Source organism: Carassius gibelio, chromosome A23 (genome assembly GCF_023724105.1).
Source record: "Carassius gibelio isolate Cgi1373 ecotype wild population from Czech Republic chromosome A23, carGib1.2-hapl.c, whole genome shotgun sequence".
Taxonomy (NCBI): Eukaryota; Metazoa; Chordata; class Actinopteri; order Cypriniformes; family Cyprinidae; genus Carassius; species Carassius gibelio.
Window position 1 is genome coordinate 18,898,422 of NC_068393.1, and position 17,443 is coordinate 18,915,864.

Here is a 17,443-nt window from a genome sequence, read left to right on the forward strand (position 1 = left end):
AGTCGCGAACAGACTCCGAAGTCCTGATCTGAATCAACCGAGCCGCAAAAAAGCTCCGAAGTGTCGATCTGAATCAACGGAGTCGCGAATAGGCTCCGAAGTGTCGATCTGAATCAACCGAGTCGCGAACATGCTCCGAACTGCCGATCTGAATCAACCGAGTCGCGAACAGGCTCCGAAGTGCCGATCTGAATCAACCGAGTCGCGAACATGCTCCGAACTGCCGATCTGAATCAACCGAGTCGCGAACAGGCTCCGAAGTGCCGATCTGAATCAACGGAGTCGCGAACATGCTCCGAAGTCCTGATCTGAATCAAATGAGTCACGAACATGCTCCGAAGTGCCGATCTGGATCAACGAAATCGCGAACAGGCTCCGAAGTACCGATCTGAATCAACAGAGTCGCGAACATGCTCCGAAGTGCTGATCTGAATCAACAGAGTCGCTAACACGCTCCGAAGTGCCGATCTGAATCAAAACAATCAATAATACATCCTAAAAGAGTTCTATTTTTTTTTAGAAAGAAAGAATAAATTTTAATGACCACAAACTTTTGAACTCTAGTGTTTATTGTTAGAAAAGACTTCTATTTTAAATAAATTCTCTTCTTTTTCATTTTTCATTCATCAAAGAATCCTGAAAGAATATCACAGTTTCAGCAGCACAACTCTGATAATAAATCATAATATTATAATGATTTCTGAAGATCATGTGACACTGAAGACTGGAGTAATAATGCTGAAAATCACAGAAATAAAATAGATTTTAGTGTATATTAAAATAGAAAAAATGTTGCTTTACTTCATAAAAATATTAAACTTTTTTCCCTGTACTTTTGATCAAATAAATGCAGTTTCGATGAGTAAACTCCTGTAAAAAAATAAATAATGATCATTTTTTTCATAAAAATAAATCATTCTGATCCCAAACTCTGGCCGGTGTGTGTGTGTGTGTGTAGCACTTACACACTAATCCCCACAATAATAAAGATGTTAAATACTCACCTGAAGAGGAAACAATGTTGCATCATAATGAAAGGATGTGTACCGTACACTTTTCTGTAAACTGAGCCAAAAAAAATTTCACTGAGTAAAAATATATACTGTATTGCGCAAATTAGTTCATACTTAGATATAATTTTATATGCAATACTACATTGTCTTTTCATAATCATCTTTAAGAGTTCATGATAATTTCCGTGCAACTTTATTTCTCCGCTGATAAATCCATCCACAATTAATAAAACACAACACATGCGACTGAGGTACAAGAAGGCTTTACTTTCAAATGTCATTGAAATCATTTAAAAATCAAATCGACAAGTTAAAAAAAAGGCTCAGGTCCAAATATTCATTTATCACCAATGAAACGTTTTTGACAAAAACTTCCTGCTCCGATGTCCAGATATGAATTTAAAAAAAAATCACAAACAGGCTCCGAAGTCCCGATCTGAATCAACCGAATCACAAACAGGCTCCGAAGCCCCGATCTGAATCAACCGAGACGCAAAAAAGCTCCGAAGTGTCGATCTGAATCAACGGAGTCGTGAACAGGCTCCGAAGTCCTGATCTGAATCAACTGAGTCGCGAACATGCTCCGAAGTGCCGATCTGGATCAACGAAGCCGCGAACAGGCTCCAAAGTGCCGATCTGAATCAACCAAGTCGCGAACATGCTCCGAACTGCCGATCTGAATCAACCGAGTCGCGAACAGGCTCCGAAGTGCCGATCTGAATCAACCGAGTCGCGAACATGCTCCGAAGTGCCGATCTGGATCAACGAAGTCGCGAACAGGCTCCGAAGTGCCGATCTGAATCAACCGAGTCGCGAACATGCTCCGAAGTGCCGATCTGAATCAACAGAGTCGCTAACACGCTCCGAAGTGCCGATCTGAATCAAAACAATCAATAATACATCCTAAAAGAGTTCTATTTTTTTTTTTAGAAAGAAAGAATACATTTTAATGACCACAAACTTTTGAACTCTAGTGTTTATTGTTAGAAAAGACTTCTATTTTAAATAAATTCTCTTCTTTTAAATTTTTCATTCATCAAAGAATCCTAAAAGAATATCACAGTTTCAGCAGCACAACTCTGATAATAAATCATAATATTATAATGATTTCTGAAGATCATGTGACACTGAAGACTGGAGTAATGATGCTGAAAATCACAGAAATAAAATAGATTTTAATGTATATTAAAATAGAAAAGTTTTTGTTTTACTTCATAATAATATTTAACTTTTTTCCCTGTACTTTTGATCAAATAAATGCAGTTACGATGAGTAAACTCCTGTAAAAAAATAAATAATGATAATTTTTTTAATCAAAATAAATCATTCTGATCCCAAACTCTGACCGGTGTGTGTGTGTGTGTGTGTATAGCACTTACACACTAATCCCCACAATAATAAAGATGTTAAATACTCACCTGAAGAGGAAACAATGTTGCATCATAATGAAAGGATGTGTGAAGTACACTTTTCTGTAAACTGAGCCAAAAAAAAATTTCACTGAGTAAGAATATATACTGTATTGCGCAAATTAGTTCATACTTAGATATAATTTTATATGCAATATTACGTTTTCTTTTCATAATCATCTTTAAGAGTTCATGATAATTTCCGTTCAACTTTATTTCTCAGTTGATAAATCCATCCACAATTAATAAAACACAACACATGCAACTGAGGTACAAGAAGGCTTTACTTTCAAAACTCATTGAAATCATTTAAAAATCAAATCGACAAGTAAAAAAAAAGGGCTCAGGTCAAAATATTCATTAATCACCAATGAACTGTTTTGACAAAAACTTCCTGCTCCCGATCTGAATCAACGGAGTCGCGAACAGGCTCCGAAGTCCTAATCTGAATAAACCGAGTCTTGAAAAAGCTCCAAAGTGCCGATCTGAATCAACGAGTCGCGAAAAAGCTCCGAAGTGTCAATCTGAATCAACCGAGTCGCGAACAGGCTCCGAAGTGCCGATCTGAATCATCCGAGTCGCGAACATGCTCCGAAGTGCCGATCTGAATCAACCGAGTCGCGAACAGGCTCCGAGGTCCTGATCTGAATCAACGGAGTCGCTAACAGGCTCCGAAGTGCCGATCTGAATCAAAACAATCAATAATACACCCTAAAAGAGTTAAAACTAATTTTAAGAAAGAAAGAATAAATTTTAATGACCACAAACTTTTGAACTCTAGTGTTTATTGTTAGAAAAGACTTCTATTTTAAATAAATTCTCTTCTTTTAAATTTTTCATTCATCAAAGAATCCTGAAAGAATATCACAGTTTCAGCAGCACAACTCTGATAATAAATCATAATATTATAATGATTTCTGAAGATCATGTGACACTGAAGACTGGAGTAATGATGCTGAAAATCACAGAAATAAAATAGATTTTAATGTATATTAAAATAGAAAAGTTTTTGTTTTACTTCATAATAATATTAAACTTTTTTCCCTGTACTTTTGATCAAATAAATGCAGTTACGATGAGTAAACTCCTGTAAAAAAATAAATAATGATAATTTTTTTCATCAAAATAAATCATTCTGATCCCAAACTCTGACCGGTGTGTGTGTGTGTGTGTGTGTGTATAGCACTTACACACTAATCCCCACAATAATAAAGATGTAAAATACTCACCTGAAGAGGAAACAATGTTGCATCATAATGAAAGGATGTGTGAAGTACACTTTTCTGTAAACTGAGCCAAAAAAATGTTCACTGAGTAAGAATATTTACTGTATTGCGTAAATTAGTTCATACTTAGATATAATTTTATATGCAATATAACCTTTTGTTTTCATAATCATCTTTAAGAGTTCATGATAAATTCTGTTCAACTTTATTTCTCAGTTGATGAATCCATCCACAATTAATAAAACACAACAAATGCAACTGAGGTACAAGAAGGCTTTACTTTCAAAAGTCATTGAAATCATTTAAAAATCAAATCGAATTATAAAAAAAAAGGTTCAGGTCCAAATATTCATTTATCACCAATGAACTGTTTGACAAAAACTTCCTGCTCCGATGTCCAGATCTGAATTTAAAAAAATCACAAACAGGCTCCGAAGCCCCGATCTGAATCAACCGAGTCGCGAACAGGCTCCGAAGTCCTGATCTGAATCAACCGAGGCGCAAAAAAGCTCAGAAGTGCCGATCTGAATCAACGGAGTCGCGAACAGGCTCCGAAGTGTCGATCTGAATCAACCGAGTCGCGAACAGGCTCCGAAGTGCCGATCTGAATCAACCGAGTCGCGAACATGCTCCGAAGTGCCGATCTGAATCAACGGAGTCGCGAACATGCTCCGAAATGCCGATCTGTATCAACCGAGTCGCGAACATGCTCCGAATTGCTGATCTGAATCAACTGACTTGCGAACATGCTCCGAAGTGCTGATCTGAATCAACAGAGTCTCTAACACGCTCCGAAGTGCTGATCTGAATCAATTACGCTGGCGCCGATACAGGATGGCTGCCTCCGTGACGAGCTCTGCATATGTTTTTGTGTTTTTGTTAGTTTGTCCTGTCTTTAGTTATATTCCTGCCATCAGTTTCACCAGGGAAGAACTGCTGAACATTCGGCAGAACGCACCACAAGATGTTTTTCCGGATTTCAATTATTCAGATGTTTTAGTGAACGTTGTTATCGGAGGAGCGGCGGCGCTGATCAAGCGCCTCAGGATGCGCAGACGGGGGAAGCGAGCGGGAGCGCTCGTCAGACTCAGGAAGCGCGGATTTCGAACGCCGTTGCCTAGCATCCATCTGGCAAATCTCCGCTCTCTACCCAACAAAACGGCGAACTCCTTCTGCTTTCTCGGACAAATAAGGATTTCACACACTCTGCTGCTCTGTGTTTCACGGAAACCTGGCTGAATGACACCATACCGGACAGCGCGCTCCATCTGCCGGACTTTCAGCTGTTTAGAGCGGATTGGGATGCAGAATCAACGGGGAAATCGCGTGGCGGCGGGACATGCTTTTACATCAATGAACGGTGGTGTACAGATGTAACTGTGTTAAAGAAGACGTGCTGCTCAAATCTCGAAACACTCTTCATTAACTGCAAGCCGTTCTATTCGCCGCGGGAGTTTCCCTCGTTCATTCTGGTCAGTGTTTACATCCATCCGCAAGCGCATGTGAGCTCAGCTTTACAGAAACTCGCTGATCAGATCACAGAGACAGAACAACAACACCCGGACTCTGTTTTAATCATTCTCGGGGACTTTAATAAAGCCAATCTGTCCCGTGAACTGCCAAAATACAGACAGCATGTTACTTGTCCCACAAGAGACAGTAATATATTGGATCACTGTTACACCACAATAAAGGATGCATTTCACTCTGTTCCACGAGCAACTTTGGGACGTTCTGATCACCTTCTGGTTCATCTTATACCGTCCTACAGGCAGAAACTAAAATCAGCTAAACCTGTATCAAGGACTGTAAAAAGATGGACTAATGAAGCTGAGCAGGATTTACAATCTTGTTTTGACCTCACTGATTGGAGTGTTTTTGAAGCTGCTGCCACCGATCTGGATGAACTCACAGAGACTGTGACATCATATATCAGTTTCTGTGAGGATATGTGTATTCCTACAAGACTCAAATAATTTACAATAATGACAAACCGTCGTTCACTGCAAAACTCAGACAGCTCCGTCAGGCCAAAGAAGATGCTTACGTGAAGGGGGACAATGTCTTGTATAAACAGGCTTAATACACATTGGAAAAGGAGATCAAAGTGGCAAAGAGGAATTATTCTGAAAAAATAAGGACTCAGTTCACTTCCAACGACTCCGCATCAGTGTGGAAAAGTCTAAAGAAGATCACCAATTACAAGACAGCACCCCCCAGCACTGTAGAGAATCAGCGACTGGCAGACGATCTGAACGAGTTTTACTGCAGGTTTGAAAGAACACCCATCACCTGCCCTGAACGCCTCCCCACAAAACCATTCACACCATTCACAACTCCTGCAACCAGACCCAAATGCCTCTCCAAACTACCGTTCACACCATTAACAACTCCTGCAACCCATCCTGAACACCTCTCCAATCAAGCACTCTCACCATTCTCACCTCCTGCATCCCCCCTCTCCCCCCCACCTACAATTCAGATCAGCGAGGATGCGGTGCGCCAGGTCTTCCGGAAGCAGAAAAGGAAAAAAGCACCAGGCCCAGATTGTGTTACACCAGCCTGTCTGAAATCCTGTGCTGACCAGCTGGCCCCCATCTTCACACAGATCTTCAACAGATCGCTGGAGCTGTGCGAAGTCCCTTCATGCTTCAAACGCTCCACCATCATCTCCATCCCAAAGAAATCCAAAATTACAGGACTAAATGACTACAGGCCTGTGGCTCTAACGTCTGTAGTCATGAAGTCATTAGAGAAACTGGTGCTGGCCCACCTGAAGGACATCACTGGACCCTTGCTGGATCCTCTTCAGTTTGCCTACAGAGCAAACAGGTCTGTGGACGATGCAGTAAACATTGGACTGCATTATGTTCTGCAACACCTAGACAGACCGGGGACTTATGTGAGGATCCTGTTTGTGGACTTCAGCTCGGCCTTCAACACGATCATCCCAAACCTCCTCCTGCCCAAACTAAATCAGCTCTCCGTGCCCACCTCCATCTGTCAGTGGATCAACAGCTTCCTGACAGACAGGCAGCAGCTAGTGAGGCTGGGAAAATACACATCCAGCACCCGTACAATCAGCACCGGAGCTCCCCAGGGCTGCGTTCTCTCCCCGCTCCTCTTCTCCCTGTACACTAATGATTGCACGTCTAAGGACCCCTCTGTCAAGCTCCTGAAGTTTGCAGACGACACCACACTCATCGGCCTCATTCAGGACGGTGACGAGTCTGCTTACAGACAAGAGGTTGAGCAGCTGGCTGTCTGGTGCAGTCTCAACAACCTGGAGCTTAACACCCTCTAAACAGTGGAGATGATCGTGGACTTCAGGAGAGACCCCCCTGCACTCCCCCCACTCACCATCATGAACAGCACTGTGACTGCAGTGGAGTCATTCAGGTTCCTGGGCACCACTATCTCTCAGGACCTGAAGTAGGACATTCACATTGACTCCATCGTGAAAAAGGCCCAGCAGAGGTTGTACTTCCTTCGCCAGCTGAGGAAGTTTAACCTGCCACAGGAGCTGCTGAAACAGTTCTACTCCACCATCATTGAATCCATCCTCTGCACTTCAGTAACTGTCTGGTTCAGCTCAGCTTCTAAATCTGACCTCAGAAGACTACAGAGGGTAGTCCGGACTGCTGAGCGAATCATCGGTACAACCCTCCCTTCTATTCAAGAACTGTACTTATCCAGAGTGAGAAAAAGGGCTGTCAAAATCACTCTGGACCCCTCACATCCAGCACACTCCCTCTTTGAACTGTTGCCATCTGGTCGACGCTACAGAGCACTGAGCACTAGAACGACCAGACACAGGACCAGTTTCTCCCTCAGGCAATCCATCTTATGAACAGCTGCTGTGTACACATACACATTTATCGTATAACACACATACTTAGTGTACACTTAAATTTTTGCACATAATATACCTGTACATACTCTCTTCATCTTGCTCTCAACGGAGGCGGTCGCATTTCTTTCCTCTCCTCCCTGCCTTTCCTTGCTTCGCTTGTTTTCTCTTGTCTTGTCTACTTGAGAGACTCTCTCTGCACTGCTCTCCTAAACTGGAATATGGATTTGATAAACTGGTCTCTCAACGCAATTGACACCATCTTCTCGACGAGAAGCCTGGGTTCGGGGGAACCTGACTGCCCTGCCGGAACGTTTGCAGCTGGCTACACGATGGACGCGTGGGCGAATTGGTGGGTCGTGTGTCTGGCGACTCTTTCCGTGGAGGACATTGAAGACATCTACCTATTCGGAACCATGATAACAGGTCTTCTGCTGATTGGATTAGGCTTTGCCCTGGGTTATCGGGAAATTAAGAAGACGGGAACAGCCGTCCAAAGCCTCACAAGGCTGCCCGTCATGATTGAAGTAGTGGGCAGAGCGGTCAGCATTGAGACTGAGACTATTAACCGCAATATGGATAACATCGTGAAGAAGCTCACGGATTTGGAAAAGAAATTGGAGAATTTGGAGACCAATGGACAATGAAAAATCATAGTGACCGTGAAAGAAATGCGGCTACTAGACCAAAACAACTGGTATCTTATCTTCTTTCGGCTCCACTACCAGCTTGGCCTTGGCTGGAAAACAAATTTCTCCTTGGAAAGCACGGCAGCGAGAGACTCTGCGTTCCTCACCCGTTTCCCCCCACACCTGTTGATTGTTGACTCTGTCTAGGACCTGACCAAGACTGTCTCCATGGCAATTTGCTGTGACGCTGTACAATCTGCGGACTGAGGCATCTAGAGAGAATCGCAATTCTCCAGGCCTACAAACACACAAACTCTTACACATATACAGATATGCACTCACCCCACACCCCCATCCCTCGCCTTCGCCGCTTTGTTCCGCCAGTCTGGCAAGCGGGCCTGTGACCAGCGCTGTAATGGCTGTTGGACCGGATGCTGATTGCCTGGACTGGATCACCTCGACCCCCCAAATTTTCCATCCCCAGTTGCTAGTCGTGTGTTTATGGTGTATTGATTATGTGCATTTGTGCTGTGGTGTTTTTACTGTTCTCAAACGGTGCTCCCATAGGAGCACAGTCTGGGTGCTGGTTTTTTTCTCCTCTCTTTCCTAATGTTTTGCTGTTATCTCTTCCCCTGTCCACCGTATTTCGTTGCCTTGTGCCCACATGTGCAATGACAATAAAGTTGAATTTGAATCTGAATCTGAATCTGAATAACTGCATTTTGTTTTATACCTGCCTACAATTGTCAATTTGTATATTGTCATTTCTTACCAACTTATTTGTATTTTTTATTCTTTTATTATGTGTTTTATGTTCTGTCGCTGTCATTCTGTTGTACTGCGGAGCTTCTGTCACGAAAACAAATTCCCCGTATGTGTGAACATACCTGGCAATAAAGCTCATTCTGATTCTTAAAATGTACAAAGTTCCAAGAAAAATCTAATATCTGTTAATTCAGATTTATCATTATCTTTTTAATATTCAGTGCTTGTTAGATGAAATAGCTTCCAAAACTGACTGGTTAATAAATAAGAAAATCAACTAAAAAACAAATATTGCCTGAGATATCAAATATCTGCCACTCCTGATATATTGATAGACATAATCACCCTGTAATATATATATTATGCATCCCGGACACGTTTTATATGCGTTTTAATATTTTAAGTTTATATTCCAGCAGCAGAAAGACTAGAAAATGACGAGTAGAAAGAGTAGAGTTTTGTTCTGAGTGGACATAATTGAAACATTTAAGTGTAAAATGTTTACTGCAAGAAGCAAAAAAATATTCATACACTATCAGCATCAGAAGAAAGAGACCGGTGATGCACTTCTAAACGTCTGTAGATCAATTTATTTCTATTTTCAACAATAAACTCATTTGATTTCTCTCTGACAACAAAACACAGCGTCTCACCAGAGCGAGACGAGACTAGTGAACATGAAGAGCTTGACGTGTATTTGAGTGACGTCTGTACACCGACTGACTTGTGTTCGCCAGTGAAAACCAACATCTGTACAAAATACTGAACATGAACATGTTAAAAAAGCACGCATGTAACAACCTGTGAGTCATTACATGCATGCTAAAGAAATAGTTAAACAAAAAAATCATATTTGCTCATTATTCACTCACTCTCAGGCCATGGAAGATAAAGATGAGTTTCTTTTTTCATCAGATTCAGAGAATTGAAATCAACGGATGCTCTGCCGTCAGAATGAGAGTCTGATAAAAACATCACAAAAAAAAGTGCATCTGGTCTGAATCAGGAGAGAAATCTGCACAGATCAAGCAGCGTTTAAACAGATCTAAACTAATATGAGAGACAACAGCAGATGATGCACTTCTTCACTGGAGGAAGTGTTATTATGGATTATTTGAGTTAAAAACATCTTAAAGCTGGACGTGTTTCATCTTGTGTCTTCTCCAGATGTTCACTGATGAGTGCTGTGGATTATTGTGATGTTTTGATCAGACTCTCATTCTGACGGCACCCATTCACTGCAGCGCATCCATTGATGAGACACTGATGCAATGCTACATTTCTCCAAACCTGATGAAGAAACAAACTCCTCCTGATCTTGGATGGTCTTAAAGGTGAGTGAACGGTCAAATTCTTTTTTAGGTGAACTATTGCTTTCAAGTGGCGCGCTTGGTGAAACTTCAGTATAAATCCAACTGAAAATGTGTTCAGTAATCATTTTACTCAGCTATAACTCCTAATTTCATTAAATCCGTCATATACAGTGAAGTTATCAGCGGTCGAGTGTTAGATGCCTGGTGAACACAGTGGAAAATCAGTGAGGTTGTTCAGGTTGGAGAAATGAATCCAGACTGACGACAGAAACATACTTTACTAGAGTACAAATGCAAATAATAATAATAATAAAACCGCCGAAAACAACACTCATTTTTAGGCCAACATTTAAGATTCATGTATTTGAAGTGCATGCAAAATATCAATGCATTTGGATTATAAAGCTTTATCATAAAGAAACGAAAAAAGCGATAAGAATTTGTTAGTCATACACAACTAAAGAATAAATACTAAGAAACTGAACGCGTTTTAAGCACAATAATCAGGTTTATATATTTATTAACAATAAATCCTATTTGTCTTAATTTCATTTGAACTAACTGAATATTGCTAGTTTCTTTTTAACTGAAGAAAGTTTATAATTTCTCACATACAGATTTATGCTTATTCTAAACTATTTTAATAAATGCAATAATTCAAATTTAATTTTTTAAAACCAATAGATGCTTTTTTTTTGAATGCAGAAATCTGACCTTTTTCCATTTATGCATGACTGACAAAAATGAATCACATTAAGTTTATTAGAAATTATATATGCAACTCAAATACATAAATCTTAAATTAGGTCTAAATATTTTCAGCATATTAAGCGTTTGCCTTCAAATACACTAGAGTAAAAAAAAAAAACAACAACAAGAAAGCACTCTTTGGTTTTGTAAATAAATCCCTTTTGTGTCTTTTTCTGTATTTTCTAAATTATATAAATTTCCTAAGTCACGTAATACCCTTTCAAACACTGTAAAGCTAGTCGACTGAGAGTCTACAGCAGGAATATTTGATAATACCGACTCCAAACGATGAGAGAATCACAAGCAGCGCGACGCGTGTGGGACGCTGATCTTCACAGCAGATGTAAAGTCTGGTGCTGAACACAACTTCTGCTCACAAACCAATGTCAAGAGGAGGAAAGGTGACCAACACGGAAACATGGTGAAGAGTGTGTGCTACATCTGGTCAGGCTGAGTGTGTGTGTGTGTGTGTGTGTGTTCGGGACGGACGTCTCGTGGGGGTTTAGGTGAGTCCGATCTCCTCGAGGACGCTGCGGGGAGTCTCTGCTTCCTGTGGGAGGAAGATCAACACTTTCTCTGATCACACGCTCAAGCATCGAAATCACTCCAGAACACAACACATGCAAACCCTCAAACTCTGCTACACACCAACACACACGGAATAAGAAATGTGGGCTTTGTTTTTGCTAAAAAAAAAAAAAATGTAACAATAACTAATTCATTCAATTATGGACTTTGTTTTCATTATGTAAAACAAATACTCATTGATATTTCAAATGTTGGGTGCATTTAAAAAATATTAATGTTGGCTTTGTTTTGTTATAAAAATCTATTTTTACTAAACAATCAGTAAAATAATTCAAATTTGGACTTTGTATTAAAAAAACTAATATTTACCAAACAAACAATAAAAATTCACTTTTTTTATAAAAAAAAAAAAAAAAACAAATATTTACCTAATGAAAACCAAATAATAAAAATTATTAATTATAAAAACATTTACCTAACAAAAACGTAATATTTCAAATGTTAGCTTAGTTTTATCATTTTCAAAAATATATATATATATTTAACAAACACCAAAATAATTCTGGGTGTGTTTTTTTGTTATTTTTATATATATATATATATATATATATATATATATATATATATATATATAAAATAAAATAAAACATTTTATACATATAAATAAATACCAACAAATACTAAATATTTTAAATCTTGGCTTTGTTATAAAAAAAAACCTAAACAGCTAATCATTCAAATGGTACCTTTATTTATAATAAATATATATATATATATATATATATATATATATATCAACAATCACTAAATTAAAAAGTTGGCTTTTTGTTAGAAAAACCTGATATTACATTTTTACCAACAAAAATGAGAAAAAAAATCTTTTGACTTTGTGTTTACTATAAAAAAAACGATATTGATCAAACAAATACTAAATAATGAAATGCTAGCTTTGTGTTTTATTATGAAGAATGCATAACTTTTTGCAGTGAATCTGCGTTAACTTTGCATTCGTCATGTAAATAGAAATATCTCTTATAATTGTTTTTTCTGAATGTATGCAAAACTATTAATGTTTTACTCAAAAAAATTTCATTAACAGTCAACAGATCAGATCAGATCACAAACAGTGGACAGACAAGGTGGTGATGAATTTCTAATCCTGTTTTAAAGGTTTTGTCTACACTGGCCAAGAGATGACATCTGAGAACAACTTTACCCTCCTCAGACATCATGAGTTAGAGGTCTTAGATCAAATATCAGTCTTTATCAAATAAAAACAGTGTGCTAAATATACATTCGCAATTATTGTATAGATTTTGGGCTGGTGTGTCATGCAGTGTCACCTCTCGGAGCTCAGCAGGTTTATTTGATATGAAGCACATGGAGATGTGTCACTGATGACACAAAAACATTACAACACACAAGAACCAGAGCACAAGGAACAAGCTGAACTTACTTTGGCATCCTGAACATCATCGGCCAATACATGGTGTGCGAGAGGGAGAGATAGAAATAAATGAGTTCAGTCTATTTGCATTCTTAAAGAAGTTTCCAAAAATGTTTTACAATTTTTAGCCACATTAAAACTTTTTAAGTATACCATCAGGAATTGTTAAAACATCAAAGATTAGATGAATACAAAGACTAGTTAACATTAATCAATCTAAACGACACAGATGCTTCAGAGGTGGAACAATTCGAAGAAAGATCACTACAAACTAAATATTTACTAACAAACACTTAATAATTCAAATTTGAGCTTTGTTTTTGTTGTAAAAAATATTTACCAAAAATACTAAATTTAATATTTGGCTTAGATTTTGTTATAAAACCTAAATATTTACAAAATAAATAAATGAGTTTTTTTTTTAAAACACCAAATTCTGTAAATGTGGGCTTTGGTTTAATTATATATAGCAAAAAAAAAAAAAAAAGTTATAGAAAAAATGTTTACAAAAACCACAAAATAATTAAAATATGAGATTTGATTTTGTTATAATAACTAAATATTTACCAAAAATAAAACTTATAATGATTTTTTTTTAATCGGCTTTGTTTTTATTATAAAAACTAAATATGTATTATAAAATTTTAATTAATTCAAATGTGAGCTTTGTTGCTTTTATAAAAAACTAAATATTTACCCAAAACTGGCAAATTATGTAAATGTGGGCTTTGTTTTTGTCATTAAAACAAACTACATTTAAATAAGGGTTTTGTTATTGTTATATATTTTTTCTTAAAAAAAAAAAAAAAACAGTAAATAATTAAAATATGAGATTTGTTTTTGTTATAAAAATAAATATTTACCCCCCCCAAAAAACATTTTAAAATATGGCTTTGTTTTTATTATTAAAAAAACTAAATATTTATCATAAAATGTTAAGTAATTCAAATGTGAGCTTTGTTGCTGTTATAAAAGCTTAATATTTACCCCAAAAAAGTAAATGTGGGATTTGTTTTTGTCATAAAAATGACATTTACCAAAAATAAAATATGGGTTTTGGTTTTATGGAAATAAAAGGGTTTTCACTACATAATTAAAATGAGATTTTTATTATAAAAACTAAGTATTTACCAACAAAACCTAAATATTTCATAAGTTGGGTTTTTCTGTTATAAAAAAATAAATAAAATAAAAAAATATTTCAATGTTATCTTTGTTTTTTTTTTTTTAAACTAAATATTTACCAAAAAACAATAATTATTCAAATGTTAGGTTTTGTTTTTGTGACGAAATCTAAATATTTACCAACGGACACTAAATATTTTAAATGTTAGCTTTTTCATAAAACAAAAGTATATTTATCATCGTGTAATTTAATAAAGTATTACAGATAATGATGATTTTAAAAGTGCACATTGAACTACACAAAAACGTTTCTCATTTAAATGGGTTTTTTTTTTTCAAATCAAAAATGTTATTAAAGAAATTACAGCAACAAAACTCATTTTTATGGGTTAAATCAGAGAGTAAGGGGTCTTTAGTTTTCTTCATTGTTTGACTGAATGTGAGTTTGGCTCAGTGCTCTGGTCTTAAACATCAGAGAAAGACACAAACATATATATATATATATAGTATTGTGGTATGAATATATAGTGTTTCCCATACATTGATGTATATATGGTGGCAGCCACAATATAAACAGTTGACCACCACAAATAGATTTGCAAAAAACGGTCCAAAATTCATGCAAAAATCCTGATTTGGCTAAAAGAAACTTCAAAAGGATATGATTTAATTTAATAAATGAGTGCTGAACACTTCATGGCATCTTCATTTTATCTCACCTGCTTAAACTGACTGATAAAGTTGTATTTATGAGCCCCGTAAAATATCATATTCAGATCAGATGGCTGCTAAAAGTGCTATAAAAAGTAGAGATATAATTATGTTGTGTAAGATATTACCCGGCCAGGTTTCATGAGCTGGTCAATCAAAACTAAAGCTATAAACACAAGCACACTTCTTTACAACTTCTCACATTTCATTTGTTTATTTCTGCAGCTTTACAAAACACATGTGACTTTACATTCATTCATCGACAGATCGACTAAATCATGACTTACATTCTCATTTTTTATAGTCTCTGAATAAAATCCAAGCGGTTTTTCCTCCATATTCTCATTATATCAGATTATATGAACCATAAAAGCCTGATGGAGCAAATATGATGCATATGCAAACTTTATTATTTAGATTTATTTAAATATTTAGTCTAAAGTTTCAATAAACTGTTCCATTTCTAAATAGGACATATGTTTGACTACCATTTAACATTTCAGTCATTACGGGGTTAAAAAAATACAAATTAAAAACAATTGCTTATTTGCTGTATCTTTTTTACTAAATAAATCAAGAAAGAAACTAAATCTGAAGTTGTCATGATGTGCATTTCTAAAATGACTAGATTTATCATCCGCTGAACACGAGTAAACATGATTTCATGCGAGTTCACTGAGTTCACATTATACAGACACCTCATATTTAATAGTACTCAGTTATTTTAAATATATACTTTCAAGAAAGCATTTGCATTGGGTTTGTAAAATCTGTTTTTATGCACGTTTTGGCCTGAGGTTTTGCTGCATTTACACAGTTTTTTTTTTAGTTTTTTTTAAGGAAAATGACGTATCGTTTCACTAGATCAGACTCTTATTCCTCTACTGGGATTGCAGTAAATTATCTGGAGATATTCATTCTGGAAGTGAACTACTACTTTAAGTTACTTGAGAATCAAATCTGCATAAAATAAAACGTCCTGTTTTCAGACACAGTTAAAACACACACACGCACACACACACACACACACACACACCCACACACACACACACACACACCCACACACATGGTCAAACATAAACGAGACATGAAGAGTGTGCAGGTGATACTGGGTCCAAGATGCAGCTCTGTGATTGGATGGTGCTGAGACAGAGGCGGAGCCAGCAGGCGTGCAGGGGGAGGGGCTCAGCATGCAGCCAATCAGTACACGGGAACGTTAAAGAACTCATGTCGGGGCTAAAGGAGAAACACACACAAAAACACACACATACACTGAAAACATGCAGACGGAGACATGCAGGACAACAGATGACATGCAACGGGAAAACAACACGACGAACCATCGACAGATCACAAACTCTGAACGCTTTTACATTCGTTCAAAATCTAATTCTGAACGCAATATAAACAATATAAATAAAATCAAAAGCCTAATGTGACAGGAAGTAATATATGTATTCAGCAAAGATGCATTAAATTGATTTTCAATGCAATATTTAAAATATTAATTATGCAAAATACATTATACAATATGACAAATATATTAAATTTTAACTAAATATGATCACTAATAACAGTCAAGTTCAAAAGGGGTCAGTATGATTTGTTTTTTTTTTATTTTAAAGAATGAATACTGTACATTAAATAGATCAGTAAAAACATTTATAATGTTACAGTAGATTTCTATTTTATTTCAGATAAATGCTGTTCTTTTGAACTTTCTATTCATCGGTGTATCCTGAAAAATAAAATGAATCAGTTTTCACAAAAATATTGTGCAGCACAACTGTGTTCAACATTGATAATAATCAGAAATGTTTCTCGAGCAGTAAATCATCATATTTTCATGATTTCTGAAGATCATGTGACGCTGAAGACTGGAGGAATGATGCTGAAAATACAGCGGAGCATCACAGAAATACATTACACTTTAACACAGAAAACTGCTGTTTTAAACCTTAATAATATTTCACAATTTCTACAGTGTTTCTAACCAAATAAATGCAGTTGTGACATTTCTAAGTGACTTTTCATGGTGGTTTTAGTGCTGTGTTGGCCCTGGAGCGACAGACACGATGTGGGAACCACAAAATAAACCACAAACTCAATGACACACAAACACAAGACAGGGCAGAATTACAAACCCGTCACATCTACACTGAACTGATCATCTAGTGTTATTTCTGCTCTAACAACAGTGACACGATTCTACTTAGAGAAGGAAACCCAGACCTGAAGCGCTTTAACTCTGGAAGAGTCCTGTGGACTCGGACGATATGTTCGGACTCAAAACACCTGCTGGACATTAACAAACACAAAACAGAGGCGTCGTGACACCAGTGTTGGCTTTCTAGCAGCTGATAGTCTACGGATGGATCTACACACACACACACACACACACACACACACAATCACATCCCTCCGGCTCCTGCACTAACAGAGCGACACACGGAGAAAAGCAGGCATGAAAGTGCAGTTCAAACATCACTAGTCATCCAGTGCTGGTGAGTTCCCATCGAGCATCATGTCACACACACACACACACACACACACACCAAGAGCGTCCACTGTGGAGACGGGGACACACATCTGCATTACATGCATGTATTCACAGAGCGAGTTCAACAATTGCTGAATGTGTCATTATGATGCAAACCAATAATAGACAGAAATGACT

At 37.2% G+C, this 17,443-nt stretch overlaps 1 protein-coding gene across 7 annotated transcripts in view; it reads right to left on the reverse strand.

The window, feature by feature from the left end:
- Positions 1-1,011: 1,011 nt before the first annotated feature.
- Positions 1,012-17,443, reverse strand: part of LOC127944987 (AP-1 complex subunit sigma-2) — a 30,843-nt gene continuing 14,411 nt past the window's right edge. Inside the window, exons 6-7 of one of the 7 annotated variants that reach the window (XM_052541450.1) lie at positions 16,999-17,061; positions 14,962-16,002 (exon numbers count right to left, since the gene is read on the reverse strand). In XM_052541450.1, the coding sequence (XP_052397410.1) occupies positions 17,009-17,061 (53 nt within the window). In that variant the 3' untranslated portion in view covers positions 14,962-16,002; positions 16,999-17,008. Of the gene's footprint in view, positions 1,066-10,949; positions 11,506-14,961; positions 16,003-16,998; positions 17,065-17,443 lie in introns of those variants that run through there. The other 6 variants (XM_052541448.1, XM_052541453.1, XM_052541452.1 and 3 more) reach the window with 6 other exon arrangements.